Raw genomic sequence first — 20474 nt, 5'->3', positions numbered from 1 at the left:
CCCTGCCCCGATCAAAGTGCGACACTCAGTGCATGTCCCGGCCCCACGCTCCCAAGCTTGAGCGTGGGAGTGGGGTAGAGAGTGGGGGAGGAAAAAGGAGAGACGGGTGGGTACTGAATGACTTCGCTTTCACCTAGACTGCCCTTCGCCCAAGCCAGAAGAAAGCAAAGGGGAAAGGGCTGCAGGGTACATGATTTATTTTCACTTGAACATGGAAGGGAAGTCTCACACTCCCCCTTCCCCTTTCCAGGGGGAGTGTATTTTTATCAGCAACCCCTTTGCCATCCGCCCTGTGCGGGAGCAGGGAACTAGGCTGGCCTAGTCCTCTTACCTCAGACTCCCTTTCGGAGGGTTTGACCAAAGGGGGAAAAGGAAGGCGCCACACCAGGCAGAGGTTTCAAGCCATGGAATGGAGGAAAACGAGGCAGAGAGGAGCAGCACCAGAGGCCGGCAGAGAGTGGAAAGGGCCACAGCTTCTTTGTTTTTTAAAAATTCTATAATTTGGGAGAGGGTGGTGATTAGTTTCCAAAATACGCTTCAGAGTCCCACCTTCCACACAGCTCCCTCACTCAGCCCTTTGGTTTTTGCAGACAAAATTTAAGAGCCCTCAGAAAGCCAGAAGTACTGATGACCCCGCAATGCACCCGGAAGCAGTGTTCACTTCGATCCCCTACAAAGACTATGTTCTATAGACTTTGCTTCTCCCTCTACGTTTGTCTTACGGCTCAGTGGCAAGGTGGCTGTAGACGCACATCAGGAGGAGGGGACGTGGGAAAGGGAAACAGAGGGGAGGCCCAGGCACGTGGGTGCAGGGAGGGGTGGGGAACACCGCTTCCATTTTCCTTTGTCTTTTCCTTTAAAAAAAAAAAAAAAAAAAAGGCAGGGGTGTGATTGGTCGGAAGGGTAGAGAACAAACCCCAGAACAGTATGTGAGCTCCAGAGGTGGGCGGGGGGAGCATTCCCCCGAGAGGTGAGAGGGGAAAGGTCAGGGCAGTGCCTGCAGCATCAAGTTCCTCAGGAGTTTCTGCCGGCCCAGCTCGTAGTCCTCCTCGTCCACATTCACCAGCAGCTTGATGGCTTCGTGGCCCACAGCCTGCTTGAGGGAGTCTGTGATAAAGACACCTTTGAGCGCCTCTAGTAGCGAGCCGTTGATGTAGTCGCGCCAGAAGGCGTCGAGGTAGGTGAGCTCGGAGAACTTGATGTCACAGATGATGGAGCCCAGGTCCCGGGACTTGAGGATGGTGTTGGCCTGGTTGAAGCGCTCAAACTGCCGCTCCAGTGGGTCCTGCTTGTTCGAGAACACGTTGCCTTGCAGAGCGGTCTCGTGCTGGCAGTATTCGGCCCGAACCCGCAGTCTGATGTCTGTGGGCAAGAGAAGACACGCACAAGCGGTTGCCGAGGGGGCGCGGACAAGCGGGCGCGGGAGGCTGGAAGACCAGCGGAGGAGCAGAGCTGGGAGCGTCACCTGACAGCTTTCCTACCTCTCCCCCGGGACCAGTTCTTTTCCAAGCACCTCTGAAATCCTCGCCTGAACACACGAGTTTCCTTTAAACGGGCCAGGCCCAGGCCAGATCACTGCCATCCCTCACAAGGAGCACCCTGCTTCTAGGCAGTATGTTCCTAACAGGCACAAGTTCATTTAATTGTTTTCATTTTGTTTTTAATATATTTTTTAAATGCTTTATTTATTTTTGAGAGAGAAAGAGCATGAGTGGGGGAGGGGCAGAGAGACAGACAGACACACACACACACACACACACACACACACACACACACACACAGCTCAAAGCAGGCTCCAGGCTCTAAGCTGTCAGCACAGAGCCCGACGCCGGGGCTCAAACCCATGAACCTTGAGATCATGACCTGAGCCGAAGTCCAAGGCTTAACCGACTAAGCCACCCAGGCGCCCCCAGGCACACGAGTTCATTTTAGTATTCGATCAAAACTTGGTCCATCCTACAATAAGGATGTTGTAACAGCATCCCTTTGATCTCGTATTAACTAGAAAGACGTGAATTGGACTCTGCCACAAAGACAGAGGAATTCTCTCCCCACAGATGAGGCCGTTCAATCCCACTAAATCATTCACCCATTCAATGCGAGCCTGGCACTAAACAGCAGAAACTGCCCGGGGTCTCAGCACTTCTCTGTATTTCCCCTTCCCATCTGCTCCACCTCCAGAACCCTTAAACGTCCTCACCACATGTCTGCTTTTCCTTGGGATCTGGTGTTACTGACTTCCGGCGTTTTCGCTGGCTCCCGAGTGTGGCTCTCCCTCGAGCTGGCCGCTTGCTACACATCTGAGGGCCCGAAGTGGGGCAGCACACCACAGGATAATGGGGAGGCACTGGCCAGAGGGGAAAAGGGGAAAAAACATAGTAGGGGAAAAGTAGAAATACAAACCGATCTCTTGGAATGAGGAAGGAATCACTTAAGACTGAGCACTAAAAGCCTACGGGACCTGAAAAGGGGATCTGAAAAGAGGACGCACGATGTGGGGACAATCACAGGACGCAGGTGAAGCATTAACACCTCACCTAATTTTTATAGGGCTAGATGCTGGGGGGAGCGGGGGCGAGAGAGACCCAGTGCCCTTTCATGCAGGCTGGCGAGGCTGGAAAAATGACGAGTCCTTAGGGTCTTTTTTTTTTTTTTTAAAGTGAGCGCTATTCCCAAAATGGGACTTGACCTCACAACCCCAAGGTCAAGAGTGCATGCTCCGCTGACCGAGCCAGCCAGGAAAATTCAGAGGAGTTCCTATCTTCTTACCTGTTTTAGGGGATTGGGGAGGCCTCGGTTCTGGATCGCTGAGGGCTCTGGGGGTCACGTAGCGAATTGACGTCTCCTCCAGATACTTGTCTACAAGATCGGGGCACACTATAGGAGGGGAGGGGGTCCTTCAGGAAAAGATGCACCCCCCGCCCCCGGTCCAACCCTCCCACGGGCCTCCTAACTCCTCCTAGGTAGCCCCCAGGGTCATCGCCTCCTCCCACCCGGGCTCCTGTGCTGCCGGCTCCAGGCCTCCCACGACTGGTCCCCGGGCCCTGCGGTCTGGCCCCTCGTGCACCCTCACCGGCCCGTCTCCTCTTGAGGGTGACGTAGGGCAGCAGGTCGTGGCGAGTGATGATACGCAGCAGCTGCAGCACCTGGCGGAAGTTACTCTCGTCACAGCGGCCCTGGCGCTCCAACGCCAGCAAGAAGTCACGTCCGTTTCGGATGAGGCCACGCTCGTGGTCATCGATGACATCGACAAAGAGGAAGGAAAGGACGCGCACGTCCCTGTGTGTCAGGTGGGCGCCCACGATGTCAAACATGCGGTGCAGGCTATAGAGCCCGTGCTCCTGCTCGCCGCGTTCTTCGGGCCACACCTGGCCGGCCCGCCGCTTCAGGCCCGCCATGCCGGGGGCTCAGGTGCGCGGCGCGGTCCAGAGTCCCCGCTCGGCGGCCGCGGGCCCCGCTACACTGCAGGGACGAGGAAACAGAGCCTGTGAGCCACCCGGTGGAAGAACTGGTCTTGTTCGCTCCCGAACCCCCAGTGCCTAACGCCGTGCCTGGCGCACGGCAACACTGAGGGTTTATCACGTTTTAAAAAGTGATTATTGCAAAATAAAGCCCAGAGCTCTCCACATCCAACGGTAAAGAGACAGGGTCGCATTCCCTGAGAGTGTTATATGCAACTTCAGGCTGCAGACTCAGTAGGAATTGCTGTTAGAGGTTACCCCGATTCTTCCCCTGCCCCCCAAATACTGCTTTTGGTCCCTTTGTGCTCTCCCTCCTACCCCCAACCATCTCACCTCTTAAAGATAGGCAATCCCGAGAAAAGTAAAGAATTCACTTTCTTTTTTTAATGTTTATTTATTTTTGAGAGAGAGAGAGACAGAGTGTGAGCCAAGGAGGGTCAGAGAGAGAGGGAGACGCAGAATCAGGCTCCAGGCTCTGAGCTGTCAGCACAGAGCCCGACGCGGGGCTCGAACTCACAAACTGTGAGATCGTGACCAGAGCTGAAGTCAGATGCTTAACCCACTGAGCCACCCAGGCGCCCCAAGAATTCGCCCTTAACTAATATGGAAGCTGCAGGAGACAAACCTACAGACGGACAGTAGGGAAACTGAGAATCTTTAGATAAGACCTAGTTTTCATTCTGCCTGTATCATTAACAAGCTAGCTGTGTAGCTGTGTGACTTCAGGCACGTCACCTCACTTCAAAGTCGCGCTGTCCCCCATCTACAAAACATGAAGGAAAGAAGCTACTCCTCAGACTTGTTAAGAATCCAATTAGAAAATACATGTGAGGGGCGCCTGGGTGGCGCAGTCGGTTAAGCGTCCGACATCAGCCAGGTCACGATCTCGCGGTCCGGGAGTTCGAGCCCCGCGTCAGGCTCTGGGCTGATGGCTCAGAGCCTGGAGCCTGTTTCCGATTCTGTGTCTCCCTCTCTCTCTGCCCCTCCCCCGTTCATGCTCTGTCTCGCTCTGTCCCAAAAATAAATAAAAAAAAAACGTTGAAAAAAAAAATTTAAAAAAAAAAAAAAAATAAATAAAAAAAAAAAAAAAAGAAAATACATGTGAAACTGCTGGGGCAATGATTGTGAAAGAGATTTCAAAGAGATAAGCACCCCTGACCTCTACAGCCCACAGCCACCCCCTCCCCCAACCTTATCCTCATACTTCCTGCAATCCAACCAAGTTCAAAAGCCTAACTGCACAGGAGGCTAACCAATAATGTTCACCCAAACTCATGGATTTACATCAACGAACGTTACTACGTTGAGCACGCTCGTGACCCTCCTGTGCCAGGTGAACTCACCAATGATGTTCACGCACCATTTGGATATATGCCCCTTCTACTCCTTCCTCGTAGTTGTCATTTCCCCACCCCCTCACAATGACCCACAGCAGCCGACACTCGTTCTATAATTTGGCATTGTGGTTTTTTTTTTTTAATATTTATTTATTTTGGAAGAGAGAGAGCACGAGAGAGAGAGAACGAGGAGAGGGGCAGCGAGGGAGACAGAGAATCCCAAGCAGGCTCCACGCTCAGCAAAGAGCCTGACGCGGGGTTTAATCTCACAGTCGTGATCGTGACCTGAGCCAAAATCGAGTCAGACGCTCACCCGACTGGGTCCCCCAGGCGCCCCCATAATTCAGCGTTTGGTTCACCAAGTTTCAGCATCAAGCTGGGTAATGTCAATGACCTGTGACCAAGCCTGAAGTCCACAGGCTTCCACATCCACACTTGTCACATACACGTGCTGCCCAATACCGTTCCACCAAACCACAGCTCCAATCACCTGATCCATTATATATTCCTACTGAAGCCACTTCTAAATATGTCTCCAATCACCTCCACCGCCACTGCCCTGCTTCAGGTCCTGATGATCCCTCACTTGGACTATGGCAACAGCCTCTCGAAGGCTCCCCTGCCCACCAGTCTTAACCCACCTAAGTCCATCCCTCATATCCGGCTGAATTCGCTACCTAAAACGCACAACTGAGGAGTGCCTGGGTGGCTCAGTTGGTTAAGCGTCCGACTTCAGCTCAGGTCATGATCTTGCAGTCTGTGAGTTTGAGCCCTGTGTCAGGCTCATGCGGACAGCTCAGAGCCTGGAACCTGCTTTGGATTCTGTGTCTCTGTTTCTCTCTGCCTCTCTCCCACTCATGCTCTGTCTCTCTCTCTCTCTCTCTCTCAAACATAAACATTGAAAAAAACATTTTTTGGGGGCGCCTGGGTGGCTCAGTCGGTTAAGCATCCAACTTCAGCTCAGGTCATGATCTCACAGTCCGTGAGTTCGAGCCCTGCATCAGGCTCTGTGCTGACAGCTCAGAGCCTGGAGCCTGCTTCAGATTGTGTCTCCCTCTCTCTCTGCCCCTCCTCTGCTCACGCTCTGTCTCAAAAATAAATAAAAACATTAAAAAAACCCACATTTTTAAAAATAAAATGCACAACTGACCACATCACTTTTCTGCTTAAGACCTATCTACAGCCCCCTCCTTACCTAGAACACTCCAGACTCCTCACACCACACACCAAGCCGCCTGAGATCAGGCCCTGCCTACCTTTTCAACCTCATAACCCACTTTTGATTCTCTACCATTATCAGTTTGTTTATAACTCACATACAGCAGGCAGTTCATTTCTCTGTCCCTTTCTTCAGGCTACTGCCATTGCCTGAGTGCCCCTCTCCCTTCTCTGTACCCTACCCCCCTATACCACTCCTCTTTTCCACATGGCTAACTCCTACTCGTCCTTTACGAGTCAGCTCAGATACCATCTTCAAATTCATTCTCCACACCTCCATGCTGGGATACGTAATCCTCTTCTGTGCTCCTATGGAACATCATGTGTATTTCTTTTAAACCCCATTTGTGTATTTATCACCCCAGCCCATCTTAAGCAACTCGTGGACATGGACTAAGTCACATTCACCTTTATATTCTCAGTGCCTAGCAATGCATAGAGGTTGGTACACAGTACTCACAACCTACTGAACCGAGCTTAGTCTCCAAGAGATCATCAAAAGCAGCATCAATTAAGAAACAAACCCACACAGGGGCGCCTGGGTGGCTCAGTCGGTTGAGCATCTGACTTCAGTTCAGGTCAAGAGCTTGCAGTTCGTGGGGTCGAGCCCCACGTCGGGCTCTGTGCTGACAGCTCGGAGCCTGGAGCCTGCTTCGGATTCTGTGTCTCCTTCTCTCTCCACCTCTCCCCCACTCGCACTCTGTGTCTCTCTCTCTCTCAAAAATAAATTTAAAAATTAAAAAAAAAACAAAAACAGATACACACAGCCTGGTTACCACGCATACACTCTAGCTAGCCGTAGCCTCCCCTACACTGTGTGGAACCACCCATACCACGGCACCCTACTAAGCAAGAAGGTTGGTGGTCCCGTTTTATACACCGAGACACTGAGGCTAAGTTACAAAAGAGAATAAGGCGCGCCAGGGTGGCTCAGTCGGTTAAGTGACCGTCCGACTCTGGATTTCAGGTCAGGTCATGATCCCACGGTTTGATCAAGCCCCGGGTCAGGGTCTGTGCTGACAGGATGGAACCTGCTTGGGATTCTCTCTGCCTCTCCCCTGCTCACAGTGTGTGTGTGTGTGTGTACTCTCTCTCTTGCAAAATAAATAAAGTTTAAAAGAGAGAGAGAATAAAATAAGCCACTTCCAAAGAGCCAAGTTGATGGGGCCTTAGAAAACTGCAGAGCAAGTGAACCCAATCCTCCCTTCCTCAAGAACCTAAAAGGGAAGCAGAGACTCATACCCATAAGAAAAGGGGAGCTCCATCCCGCACTCACTTAGCCCCCAGACATGGGTTTGATATACGGACAAGAAATATGGCTCACAGCTCCTTAGGAGAGCCCAGATGCCCCCCACCCCCCACTCGCCTGCTGAGCATGGGAACAGCTGGGAAAACAGCTACCCAACTACAGGGTAGTTTTCTCTGTATCTTCCTCTCACCTGTTGTACTTACTGGGTACAAATGGGGGCGGGGTGGGGGGGGGTGCTGAAGGAAAGTAACTCCTTGCTCATAGCAGGCAACATGAGAAAACCGAGCCTCCTTAGGCGTCTCCCTGTTCCCTGTCCCACCTGTTCCTCTTGGCCAGCTGCTGATTATGAGGATCTCAGAAAAAGCAGATGGGCAGGTTTCACATTCAACCAATCCTAAGAGCAGGTTGCTAGAGAGCTCCCTAATTCAAAGTGTTCTGACTTTAAGTCCCCGGAAATGAAGAAATATGGTCCCTACATACCTCGCCCCTGGAAAATGAGGCAAAATGCAGGAAAGCATTATGGTCCTAATTATTATATATCAATGGATGCAATTCTGTAATAGACCTCAGTCCTCTGAGGGTTAACTCCCTAGATAGGAGGGAAGAAACAGCCACCTTAAGTCCTAGACCCCAGGCTGGATCATTCAAAGTGCCAGGAATTATCAGCGCTTCTAGGTCAGTGGTTCTCAACCACGGAGGACGCTGTCCGCCCCCCCCCCCCCCCGGACATCTGGCGATGTCTGGAGACATTTCAGACTGTTATGACTGGAAGGGGTAAAGGACTGTGCCAGTGGCATGCAGTGAGTAGAGGCCACGGATGTCTCTAGACATCTTAGAATGCCCAGAAGAGCCCCCACAACAAAGAATTATCCAGCCCCAAATGTCAATAATGCTGAGGATGAGAAACCCTGTTCTCGATGGACCATGACACAAAGGGGCCAAAGAAGAGAGACAGTATGTCACCTTCCCCCCCAGATCTAGAGACGGAAGCCATTGGGTCCCTCTGACCCAAACCCATCGAGCAGTATTTCAGAAGAAAAGCAAAGCCGGTCAGACACAGACTATAAACTCCTAAGTCCAACGAACCCGAAGGAGTCCCACCCACTCCAACCCTGGCTTCTCTAGCACCTGCGGCTGCCATTCAGGTGAGCGGTGCCTACACTCTCTTCGGCCCCATCCCAGGAGGTCGAACGTGACCCAGTTCAACCTGGACGTCTGTGAAGAGAAGAGAAATGCCATCCTCTGCAAGACAAACAAAAAGGATCCTGCCCTTAGGCCTCACAGCCACCTTTCAAGTCCTGAACCTAGAGTTGCAGACCCCTCCTTATTTGACTGCTGATCAGACCTCCTGCTTATTCTATGAAGCAAAACGTAGAAGAGGCTAGAGTTTCCCAAGGCCGTGTCCTTGAGAGAACTGTCAGGAGGCTGACGGGCAAGCTAATACGCAGCACCCCCCCCCCCCACTTAATTATCATCTGGGATGGTGAGTTCACTCAGTTAGCAATCCAGATGGGGTTCCAAGAATCGACCTAACTTCAGTGCTCAAAGAACATGGCCAACTTCCTCTTAAACCAAAATATCCTCGGCTTTCTGTGGCAGTGAAGCTTGGGAACACAGCTTAAATTATACAGAGATCCTAGAGATATCAGAGTCGTGAGGAGAACGTAGCCCCTCTAAACAGCAGAATTAAGAGACCTTCTGAGTCCTGGTATCTGAAATATTGCCAGATAACAAGAAACAGACCAAACGCTCCGCTCCACGAGAGTCCCGATCCCGCGGGCGGCTTTGAGTCCACTTGAGAACCTAACAGGGGTCCCCCCGCTACAGCGCCCCAAGAATAATTCTTTATTCCGAGGAACTGCCGCATTTCCTGGAGCCGTAGTTTTTTGCTAGTTTGTTTTCTTTAGGGAGGCCCAAGCCAGCCCAGGGCCAACAGGCCGTGCCTATATACCTACAGAATTGTCTATCTGGTTTCCACTTCCAGGCAAACTCTAGTCTCATCCCAACCAGGAATGACATCCGTATTTTTTGAGGTACTTGGCTCTCTCAGAAGCCCTTAGAGGACAGTCATGTGGAGGAAACAAAAAAGAACGATCTCTTGAAAGGAAGACGCAACTCTGGTATCGTCGCAACAAGGATGACATCTGTATTTTCGTAGAGCTAGAGGTATTTGACTCTCGCCGAAGCCCTGAGGGACGAAAGTCATGTGGAAGAACTAAAAGAGTGAGGTCTTGGGGCGCCTGGGTGGCGCAGTCGGTTAAGCGTCCGACTTCAGCCAGGTCACGATCTCGCGGTCCGTGAGTTCGAGCCCCGCGTCGGGCTCTGGGCTGATGGCTCGGAGCCTGGAGCCTGTTTCCGATTCTGTGTTTCCCTCTCTCTCTGCCCCTCCCCCGTTTATGCTCTGTCTCTCTCTGTCCCAAAAATAAATAAACGTTGAAAAAAAAAAAAAAATTTTAAAAGAGTGAGGTCTTGAAAGTGGGAATGAAAACAGCATGGAGAAGCCTGAAGAGTGCAGAAAGAGCTTTCCTGCTGGTGGGATAGGGAAAATGTAAGCAAATATCTGGAAGTCAGAATTACACAGTATGTTTTCAAAAGGAAGATTCCAGGAACCCTGAACAACGAAAAGACAAAGGTGAGGTGCCTCAGCAGCCCTCCAAGAGTAACATTCAGAGACACCGTACTACAGTACTAGTTCCGTATGTTAAAAAAAAAAAAATGTGTCTCTCAGAGCTCACCAAGAAGACTAGATAATGACAAACCGAAGCTGGGGGCTTGCCCCCAAACACCTGATTTCTGCTCTCCTTTTCCTCCTACCGATTTCCAGTTACCCAGAGACACAGTGACTGCAACAGGTCTTATGCACTCAGCTGGGTAGGTGAAAACACACGTTCCCCGGCCTCGAACCCCTTACTGGGCTCAACCCCAATGCATTTCTCTTGCCATTCCCATCCCCTTCCATTGTTCAAAACAACAACAACAACAACAACAACAACAACAACAACAACAACATAAAAAGTTCCAGACTTACCTTTGCAAGAAACTTAATTTCCCAGGTCTCTTCCTAGCACAAGGTTGGAAGCCAGCAGCAAAACAAAAACAAATGAGGGGGAAAGAGTCAATTTTCAAGCCTGATTTTGAAACATCAAAGGCCCAAAGAATTAGTCCCAGTTCCAAAAATACACAGACACACCTAAAGCCATTTCGATTAAAATGATCCACTGTGAGCTAAAGGGGAGAACTCACTCCCAACCAAGTCCCCAGGCCTCCCTAACGCTCTACTGGCCAATTCACGAAACAATACCAACTCCCAGAATTTCCAGCCTGGGTGGCTCATGGCAAGAAAGGTCCCAAATTCAACAACTTGCGGGAAAACCAATCATCCTCTGATACCTTCTCACCGGACTCCTCAATGCCTTATGAGACCCACGTATTTCGTTACATTTTTGTTACATTTTAACACTGACTTTCAACTTTAGGGAGAACTGGAGACAGGGAAATGATTACAGCCAAAGAAGGCACTTTCTATCCCTTCGCTGATCAGAGCAGAGCTAGCCTCCAAATTCTGTCTTCACCCTTTCCCTCTGCACACAGTGAAAACAAAATATCCACTGAGGCCCGGCTCCCTGATACATCTACATTTCACCAGGGAACCTTTCCTATATGTGAACGCTGACCCCTCCCTCTTAGCACTTAAACAGAAGAAAAAAAAAAAAGAAAAAGAAAAGAAAAGAAAAAGTCTGGAAACTAAAGCAATCATTTAATTATCCAGGCTGCCCAGATGCCATCCTGTTTTCTGTTCCCTTTCTCAGACTTCCAGAGCCTCCACCCTGGCGTGTAGGGCTCCAACCCAGCATGGCTGTTTCCCCATTCTTACACTGCTAATTGCTAGAAACTAGAAAAGTCCTTTACTCCTTCTACACTTCGGTGGCGGTGACACCGGCTTCCCCGTTCTCCCTTCTCTCCCTAACCAGGAAAAACAAGGGAGCAGTAAGTCAGGGAGCCTCTGGAAAGCAAATCCACTTGAACCCTCATCCGTTCTCCAAATTCCCTAATTCTCCCAATTCCCCATTTCTCCAAACCATTCCCTTCTGCCCTTCCCACCCTATTAAAAGCTAAAGGCCTGGCAATTAGAATTGGTTGCAACTGAGGCTGCTTAACTCTGCTCTCTCTTCCTTTCCACGGGGAAAGGGAAACCCCCAACCTCTATCCCCCCCGTGCAGCTCCACTGTCCTATCTCCCAGCCCATTCCCCTTCCTCCCAAACTTTCCTCTTAGTCTCTCACTTTCCCCATTACCTCGTCACACCGCCACGCTCTCCATTCCCCCCAATCTCCGTGCTCTCCTTTTCCACCCAAAAGCTCCCCTAGGCCCTTCCCCCTCCCACCTCCAATTTCACACTTTCAAAACCGCCCCCCCACACGTCTGAAGTCCCCTCCTCACCCTCTCCCACCCCCTCCCGAGACCGCTCTCCAGAGTCCAGTCCCTCCCACCACATGCCACCAGCCTCTTCCCCTCCGCACCCTCGGCCGCTCCCTCCCGCGCCCACCGCCCTCAATCCGGCGGGATCGCAGCCTCACTCCCACCTCGGCCGCGCCAGCACCCCCGGCCGGGCCCGGCCCGGCCCTTGTTTACGCCCCTCCCCGCGCCCAATCCCCCGCCTCGCCCCTGCTCTCTCCCACAGTTGCCACCTCCCCCGCACGCCCCCTCGGCCGCTCCCCTCCCCCACCTCGCAGCGTCCCGTCACCTCCCTCTCTCGAGGTTCTCGGGCTGGACGTCGCCACCGCCTCCCCCTCCACTTTCCTTCCCCTAGCCCTCCGCGGCCCCGCCCGGCCCCGCCCCGTCCCGCTCGCCTCCCCCTCCCCACCCCGCCGCCCCGCCGCCCCGCCGCCTCACTCTCGGCTCAGGCTCGGCGCCGCCATGTTGGATCCATCCGCGCCGCCCTCCCGTGCCGTCGCACGCCGCCGCATCCGGGCTCCGGCCGCCGCCGCCGCCGCCGCCGCGGGCGCGGGGGAGGCGGCGGGGGGGGGGAGGTGGGCGGCCGCGTCCGGAGCAGCGCCTCCCGGAACCTGGCCGGTTAGCGGCGGCTTCGAGACCATAGTGAGGCATGAGCCGGGGTGGCCATGCTAGGTGTGGGCAGCCTGGCAGCGGCATTAACCGGGGCGTGGATAGCTTCACTTTGGGTCGAGAGACTAGAGACTGGCAGCCATCTTGCTTTGGGGCAAGCGGGCAACGCAAGTTCTTCCCGACGGCGGCTTCAGGGCCGTCACGAGGAGGGAGTGCGGGTTGCGTCCTCGAGTGTGAGGACGTTGGCGGCGCCGGAGCCGGCCGGCGTCGACTTCAAGACCCATCGAAAGACTGGGACTAGCAGCCATGACTCATAAGGGCGGAATCTAGCAAGGGTCGGACTGCCCCGCGAACTTCGGGAAAGGTTCACGATCGGGATTTGACCTTTGCCCTGAACTTCCGGTAAATCCGGACTTTCCGTAAACCTTAGTCCGGAGCCCAGAGCGCTGCTCGGATGCCCCCTCGGATTTCATTCTTTGAGCATTTGCCTTTTAAGCGCCCGCTTCCTGAAGGAAGTGTCGCCAGAGCCGAACCTTGGACTGGTGGGAATTGGGGCTGGGGGGGGGGGGGTGGGCCGGATACGTTCTGGAGCTGTCAGCAGCCTGTGGGTTAAAGGAGAGGTAACAGAGGAGGCCTGTGAGAATGGGAGGGGCCGATTGCGCAAGGCCTTGTAAATTAGTTGATTTTATCCGAAGGGCCGTGATTTTATTCGAAGAGCCTTGGCCGAGAAGGGAACAATTGTGTTTGCATTTTTTAAAGATCGCTGGTCGCAGTAGGGAGAATGGATAGGAGGGAACGAAGTTAGAGGCAAGGAGACCACTTGGGGAGTTTTTTACCCAGGCAGGAGACGGGGGTGATCCGCCCTAGAGAAGGGCGACTGCAGGCGGAGAAAACTAGATCGGGGATGGGGAAGAGGCCGAGGTTATTTCCCAGTGCTCTGACTTGGACAACTGGGGGAAAGTGATGCCATTTTCTGTTTTGTTTTGGGGGAGAGAATGAGTTTTCGGTGCCTGTGGGATGCCTATCAGACCACTGAATATTCGGTAACGTGGATTGGAAGCCCGACGGAAAAGTGTGAGGTGTGCGTGCGCGCGAGCGAGCGTGTGAAGGTCGATAGTTGTTGAAGCCGGGGAAGTGGATAAGACGGCCTGGAGAGGGATGTCTGCGTCTGAAAAATGAGATGAGGGAAGAGAACAGGAAAGGGGGGCGTTGAGAAGGGGCAGACGAAGGGAAGAAGGAATCCAGGAGAGAAGTATCAGGGAACCTGGTCAAAGTGATAAACATAAGAGATTAGGTAAACGTGGACTAAAATGTGACCCAGTGGGTATTGCAAAATTGCCTTTAGTAATTTTGAAGCACCTTGTTCCAGAGATGCGGTGGGATAGGAACCAGAGTAAGTTGAATTGAGCGACTGGAAAGGGACAGTGTAGACCGTTTTCTCAAGGTGTCGTCTGTAAAAAAAGGGGGCCTGGCAGTCGAGTGTAGCCCGAGGCTGAATTCCAAAGAAAGGGAAGGAGTTTTCGCTGCCTGTGGGATGGCCAGAGCTACCAATGGCGATTGAATATACAGATCTAATAGTAGAAGTAAATTAAATGGAAATTACTACCTGGGGAAAAAAAAAGCAATGCTAGAAGAATCCACACAGCACATTTACACAGGCATTAAAAAATTGACCATGAAGCGTGTGGGCCTGCGCAGGGTGGAATTTATACTTTTTATTTTAGATCCGTCTTTACTGTTTGAATTTGTTTTCCTATGTACATATGTGGTCTTTACAGAAAACTACTTTTTTTTGTAAACTTAGTGATATATAGGTCAGAAATTCGGAATTACGAACATTTCAGTGGCAGTTGAAGCTGTAGATTTGGGTCAACTCCAGAGAACAGCAGAGGGCTAAGGAGAGTGCTTTGGGGAGAATTCCAGCATTTAAGGTACAAGTAGAGGGGCGCCTGGGGGACTCAGTCGGTTGAGCGTCTGACTTCGGCTCAGGTCATGATCTCACGGTTCGTGGGTTCGAGCCCCACATGGGGCTCTGTGCTGCCGGCTCAGAGCCTGGAGCCTGCTTCCGATTCTGTCTGTCTCTCTCTCTCTGTCTCCCTTCTCTGCTTGCTCTCTCTCAAAAATAAACATTAAAAAAGAAATTTTTTTTTAAGTCCAAGTAGAAAAAGAGCCCTCGGAGAATCTTTGAAGAGGAACAGCCAATGAGAAAGAGTAGAAATGGGGTGATAACTGTTGTAGAACCGGAGGGAAGAGAGTGAGTGTTTCAAGAGGATCACAGTCGTTAAAAGTGTCAGATGTCCTCAGGAAGGCACCTAACAGGAAACGTGCTTTTCGTTCCAGGCCTACTTTTTCTGGAAGCTTGGCACAGAGGTCACGTGCAGGTCATGAACCTTCCCCCAGATATGTGGAATCTGATCCCCGTGCTTTGCACCCTTATGCATCATGGCTGCCAGCCCCATCTCAGAATCCGGTTCTGACACCACCCATGTTTCCACACTCAGCATTGCTGCCTCTCCCGTTCCTTGCCATGGCCCTGAAGCTGCCCTCCAGAAAAAACCCGTGTTGGGGCACCTGGCTGGCTCAGTGGGTAGAGCATGCGACTCAAGAGTCTCAGGGTTGTGAGTTCAAGCCCACATGGGGTGTCGGGGTTACTTAAAATTGGAAGTGGAGGGGCGCCTGGGCGGCGCAGTCGGTTAAGCGTCCGACCAGCCAGGTCACGATCTCGCGGTCCGGGAGTTCGAGCCCCGCGTCGGGCTCTGGGCTGATGGCTCGGAGCCTGGAGCCTGTTTCCGATTCTGTGTCTCCCTCTCTCTCTGCCCCTCCCCCGTTCATGCTCTGTCTCTCTCTGTCCCCCAAAAAATAAATAAACGTTGAAAAAAAAAATTTTTTTTTTAAAAATTGGAAGTGGATTCTCTCTTTAAAAAAAGGAAGAAAGAAAGAAACCCCTGTGTTGCCGAAATGGTGAAGATAAGGAAAGTAGGGGTATAGACTGGAGTTGAGCAAGTCAAGAAGTAACTGGGGGGCGGGGGGGGGGGGGCGGGGGCGACTCATTAAAAGAAAAAGAACTAACTAGAGGTCACGTGGATTTTCCTAAAACCACCCAGAACGATAGGGGAATTGGCAGACAGAGGTTACTGAATAGGTGCTCGGGGTCCTCAAAAAGCAGTAGGGCTGAAGCTTCAAGGGGGAACGGGTTTTAGCAAGATGATGAAAGCACAATCCTCTGAAGATGAACAGCCTCTACTTTAGAAGGTTGAAAGGGGGGCGCCTGGATGGCTCAGTCGGTTAAGCCGCCGACTTCAGCTCAGGTCACGATCTCGCGGTCCGTGAGTTCAAGCCCCGTGTTGCGCTCTGTGCTGACAGCTCAAGGCCTGGAGCCTGCCTTGGATTCTGTGTCTCCCTCTCTCTGCCCCTCCCCTGCTCATGCTGTCTCTCTCTGTGTCTAAAAATAAATAAATAAATAAATAAATAAATAAATAAATAAATAAATAAAATAGAAAATAAAATAAAATAAAAAGAAGAGGGGTACCTGGGTGGCTCAGTCGGTTAAGCATCTGACTTTGGCTCAGTTCAGAGCCTGGAGCCTGCTTCAGTCCTGTGTCTCCCTCTCTCTCTTTTCCTCTCCCCCTCGTGCTCTGTCTCTCTCAGAAATAAAAGAAACATTATCAAAAAAAGAAGGTCGAAGGGAAGAGGTCTCCCTTAGAAAAAGCCAAAAATTTCAACCCCACTCATTTCCCCCCTTGAACCCATGGGAACTCCTCCTTTGTAAACAGACTCCTCTCTCACCTCATTTTCTTCATAGATTGCTCCCTCGCTTTCCCTCGAGGAAGACTCATCAGGACATAGGTAGCTGTGATGTCGGGGGGGTGTGCCCCCAAATACGTAAGTCCCCCCCCAAAAGAAAAACAGGTCTACTACTAAAACTAACCTCACGTTCTCTCCATACCCACATCCTGAAAGTGGCTTGACATGCTGGTGATGTGGACGTCATGGCAGTAATGCCTCTCCACGAGCCCACCCGTCCTCTCCAAACTTAGTGCAACCGCATTGAGAGGATCAGAGAGGAAATGGCGTGCCGAGGACGGCCTTCTCCAATAGTGTGGTGTCCAGTGTGCCCATTGAAGCCTACGGGGGAGAAACCACAGTGCCTCTAAGCTCAGAATGGACAACGAAAGGGAGGGCTGGGGCTCCCCTTCAACTTAACAACTGAGCTTTACAAATCCCAGGGCCTGGCCGGCTGTCCCTAAGTTAGTCAATCCATTGGTGACTGCATCTGTAGGAATGTTTTGTTTGGGGAGCCTTGGAAGTTCACTCTCTCGACATGAAGCCTTGAGATGTAATAGGTGTTGAAGAGGTCGTAATGGCCACATCAGAGCTGAGCAGATTTCCTGAGATGAACTGTAAAAACACGAGCTAAAGCAGAGAGACCCGTGTGGAAACGGGCACTGTCACACCTGTCACCTGAAAAAGTGTTTCGAACACATTAAGGTTTTGTGTTAGCCATAGCTAAACCATTTCCCCCTTGGCTTAACCTCTCCGTCATCTCTACAGTGAAAGCAACAACTTCGTCTCTTGCCTTATGATCCCTTTCTACCCCCTCCTTGCTTCCACTAGAAATTTGGGGAAACTGGGGCACCTGGGTGGCTTCGTCAGTTAAGCATCCGACTCTTGGTTTCAGCTCAGGTTATGAACTCGGACAGTCCTGAGTCTGAGCCCCACTTTGGGCCCTGTGCTGACAGTGCGGAACCTTTTTGGGATTCTCTCTCTCCCTCTCTCTCTGTCCCTCCCCTGCCTGTGCTCTCTCTCAAAATAAATAAACTTCAGGGGCGCCTGGGTGGCGCAGTCGGTTAAGCGTCCGACTTCAGCCAGGTCACGATCTCGCGGTCCGTGAGTTCGAGCCCCGCGTCAGGCTCTGGGCTGATGGCTCGGAGCCTGGAGCCTGTTTCCGATTCTGTGTCTCCCTCTCTCTCTGCCCCTCCCCCGTTCATGCTCTGTCTCTCTCTGTCCCAAAAAAATAAATAAAAGTTGAAAAAAAAAAAAAAAAATAAACTTCAAAACAAAACTCGGGGGCGCCTGCGCAGCTCACTCAGTTAAGCGTCAGACTTCAGCTTAGGTCATGATCTCATGGTTCATGGGATCGAGCCCAACACTGGGCTCTGTGCTGACAGCTCAGAGCCAGGAGCCTGCTTCCGATTCTGTGTCTCCCTCTCTCTCTGCCCCGTAATGCGCATGCACTCACTGTCTCTGTCTGTCTCTCTCTCAAAAATGAATAAACATTACAAAAAAAAAAAAAAAATCCTCTTGACTCTTCCGGGACCACTCTGATTCCTGTGCCCCTGCCTGGGCTTTACTCTTGAATGTTGGCCCTTCAGCGACTTGTGGACCTGACAGTTCTCTCTAGTTCTTGGGTCTGTTAACTGCAATCTGTTCATGTTATTCTTTTTCAGCCAGACATCTTGTTAGCTCCTAGTTTCATTTGAACTTCAAACCTAACTATAAGCCCTTAGCTAGAACTCCAGTATCTCCTGGCTTCTGAATGGGACCACAACCAGTCATGAATCCTAGTGACCTGTGTAAAAATCTCCTTAACCTGTTCCCTTTGCTCGTTCCCCTGCTCTGATTCACTGATAACGACTTTGGGCAAGTTCCTTTGCTTCTCTGAGCTTCTGTAAAAGGGCAAATATAACATCCACCCCATAGGTCACTGTTTTAGTGACTATATTAAGTTAATATATATGAACTGTTAGCATAGGACCCAGCCCATGGTAAGTGCGCTATCAATGTTACCCAGTATTTATGGATTAGAATTTTCAGCAGGTTTCAGAAATCCCTGGGGTTCTTTACCAGTGCTCTCTGCTGCCCCCATGTGGATGACTTTTTCTAAGCCACTGGGTATCCTACAGGCCATGACCCAAAACGGCCCCCTGTTAAACCAGCCTCCCCAGCTAGCTAATTAGAGAATCAGTTCTTTGGTTGATTGGTTGTTCAGTCAAATAAAAATGCTTCTATATTCTAGCCCATTCTCTGTTTAAAGGAACATGTCAGGAAACCCATGTTTTTCTGAAAGCAAGATATACCATCGGGGTGCCTGGGTGGCTCAGCCGGTTGAGTGTTGCCCGACTGTCAGTTTCAGGTCATGATCTCACAGTTTTGTGGGTTCGAGCCCCGCATCAGACTCTGTGCTGACAGTGCAGAGCCTGCTTGGGATTCTCTCCCTCCCTCTCTCTCTGCCCCTCCCCACTCATGCTGTTTCTCTCTCAAAATAAATAAATAAACTTGAAAAATTAAAACAAAAAAAGGATATACCGTCTGTGACATTCTCCTAGTTTGTAACAAAGTAACGCGGGCAAAGAATGTCATTTAGATTTACTTAACTTGGAGCGCCTGGGCTGGCTCGGTGGAGTGACTCTTGATCTCAGGGTTGTGAGTTTGAGCCCCACACTGGGTGTAGAGACTGTTTGAAAATAAAATCTTTAGGGGCGCCTGAGTGGCTCAGTCAGTTAAGTATTCACCTCTTTGGTTTCGGCTCGGGTCATGATCTCACAGTTCATGAGATCAAACCCCACGTCAGGCTCTGCTTGGGAGTTCCTCTCTCCCACTCTCCCTCTCTGCTCCTCCCGTGTGTGTGTGCTCTGTTCTCTCTCTCTCTCAAAATAAATAAAACATTTCCAAAAATACTAAAATAAAATCTTAAAAAAAGACACAGGTAGGTCTTCATGGAGCTCACTGTTTACATGAGCATACAGACACTAAGGAAAGAAAATAAATATTCTAAATTGAGAGAGGTGCTAGGAAGGAAAAGAACAGAAGTCTGTGACAGAAAAATGAGTGATCAGGAAAAGTCTCACTCCCTCTCTCTCTCTCTCTTTAAATGTTTATTGAGGGGCTCCTGGGTGGCGCAGTCGGTTAAGCGTCCGACTTCAGCCAGGTCACGATCTCGCGGTCCAGGAGTTCAAGCCCCGCGTCGGGCTCTGGGCTGATGGCTCGGAGCCTGGAGCTTGTTTCCGATTCTGTGTCTCCCTCTCTCTCTGCCCTTCCCCCGTTCATGCTCTGTCTCTCTCTGTCCCAAAAATAAATAAACGTTGAAAAAAAATTAAAAAAAAATAAATGTTTATTGATTTATTTTGAGAGGGAGAGAGTGAGAACGAGCAGGGAGGGGCAGAGAGAAGGAGAGGGAGAGAATCCCGAGCAGGCTCCACCCCATCAGCGCAGAGCCCGATGAGGGGCTCAAACCCACAAACCGTGCGATTAGGACCTGAGCCAAAACCAAGAGTCTGACGCTTAACTGACTCAACCCGCCAGGTGCCCCAGGGAAAGTCTCTCTTTGAAGAGGTGACTTGGAAACTGAGACCCAAAGGCCACAAAGCAGCTAACCACCCTGCAGAGAATAGGATACTCCTAGGCTGAGGATACCTAGGCAAGAGGACCAAAGGCGAGGAAACCTTAACATCGCGTAGTGGATTGCGGTAAACAGCTGTAGGCATCTGGGGACCACAGCCTTCTTTTCTCAGTGCGCATAAATCACTTTTTTTTTCTTTTTTAGTTGACATGTAGTGTAATAATTATTTCAGGAATCGAATTTAGTGATTCATCACTTACATATAACCCCCAGTGCTCATCCCAACAAGTGTCCCCCTTAATGTCCCTCGCCCAGTTAGCCCATGCCCCCTCCAGCAACCCTCAATTTGTTCTCTGTACTTAAGAGTCTCTCACAGTTTGCCTCCCTCTCTGTTTTTATCTTCTTTTTTCTTCCCTTCCCCTATGATCATCTGTTGTATTTCTTAAATACATATATATGTATAAATATATATATATATATATATATATGTAGGTATATGTGTAGGTATATATATACCCCACATCTTCTTTATCCATTCATCATGTCCATATCCTTGATGGACATCATTTGGGTCTCTCCATCCTTTCGCTATTGTCGATAGTGCTGCTTTAACATTGGGATGCATGTGCCCCTTGGAATCAGCACTCTTGTAGCCTTTGGACAAATACCTAGCAGTGCAGTCGCTGGGTCATACGGTTGTTCTATTTTTAATTTTTTGAGGAACCTCCACACTTTTCCAGAGTGGCTGCACCAGTTTGCGTTCCCACCAGCAGAGAGAAGTGTTCCTCGTTCTCTGCATCCTCGCCA

At 50.9% G+C, this 20474-nt stretch overlaps 1 protein-coding gene across 2 annotated transcripts; it reads right to left on the bottom strand.

The window, feature by feature from the left end:
* Positions 1 to 174: 174 nt before the first annotated feature.
* On the bottom strand, positions 175 to 12259 carry DEDD (death effector domain containing). Of its 2 annotated transcripts, none has more exons than XM_030301908.1 (6): positions 12158 to 12259; positions 10294 to 10326; positions 3074 to 3462; positions 2770 to 2877; positions 2201 to 2347; positions 175 to 1362 (listed from the first exon to the last, which is right to left on the bottom strand). In XM_030301908.1, exons 3-6 carry the CDS (start codon positions 3396 to 3398, stop codon positions 986 to 988), a joined length of 957 nt encoding a protein of 318 aa, XP_030157768.1. In that variant the 5' UTR covers positions 3399 to 3462; positions 10294 to 10326; positions 12158 to 12259; the 3' UTR covers positions 175 to 985. The 2 variants fall into 2 exon arrangements, with proteins under 2 accessions (XP_030157768.1, XP_030157769.1); XM_030301909.2 differs by lacking the exon at positions 12158 to 12259 and adding an exon at positions 11991 to 12067.
* Between the last annotated feature and the right edge of the window lie 8215 nt (positions 12260 to 20474).

This window comes from Lynx canadensis, chromosome F1 (assembly GCF_007474595.2).
Source record: "Lynx canadensis isolate LIC74 chromosome F1, mLynCan4.pri.v2, whole genome shotgun sequence".
Classification (NCBI taxonomy): domain Eukaryota; kingdom Metazoa; phylum Chordata; class Mammalia; order Carnivora; family Felidae; genus Lynx; species Lynx canadensis.
This window is presented reverse-complemented; position numbering and strand designations above follow the sequence as displayed.

Bases quoted from the DNA above. Each gene is read 5' to 3' on its own strand.
- DEDD (XM_030301908.1), bottom strand. From the start codon at position 3,398: ATGGCGGGCCTGAAGCGGCGGGCCGGCCAGGTGTGGCCCGAAGAACGC. The intron at 2,348-2,769 runs GTAAGAAGATAG...CCCTCTGGCCAG, and splicing joins TCCCCAATCCCCTAAAACAG to TGCCTCCCCATTATCCTGTG. The intron at 1,363-2,200 runs GTGAGGACGTTT...TCTTGCCCACAG, and splicing joins CAAGGAAAAGCAGACATGTG to ACATCAGACTGCGGGTTCGG.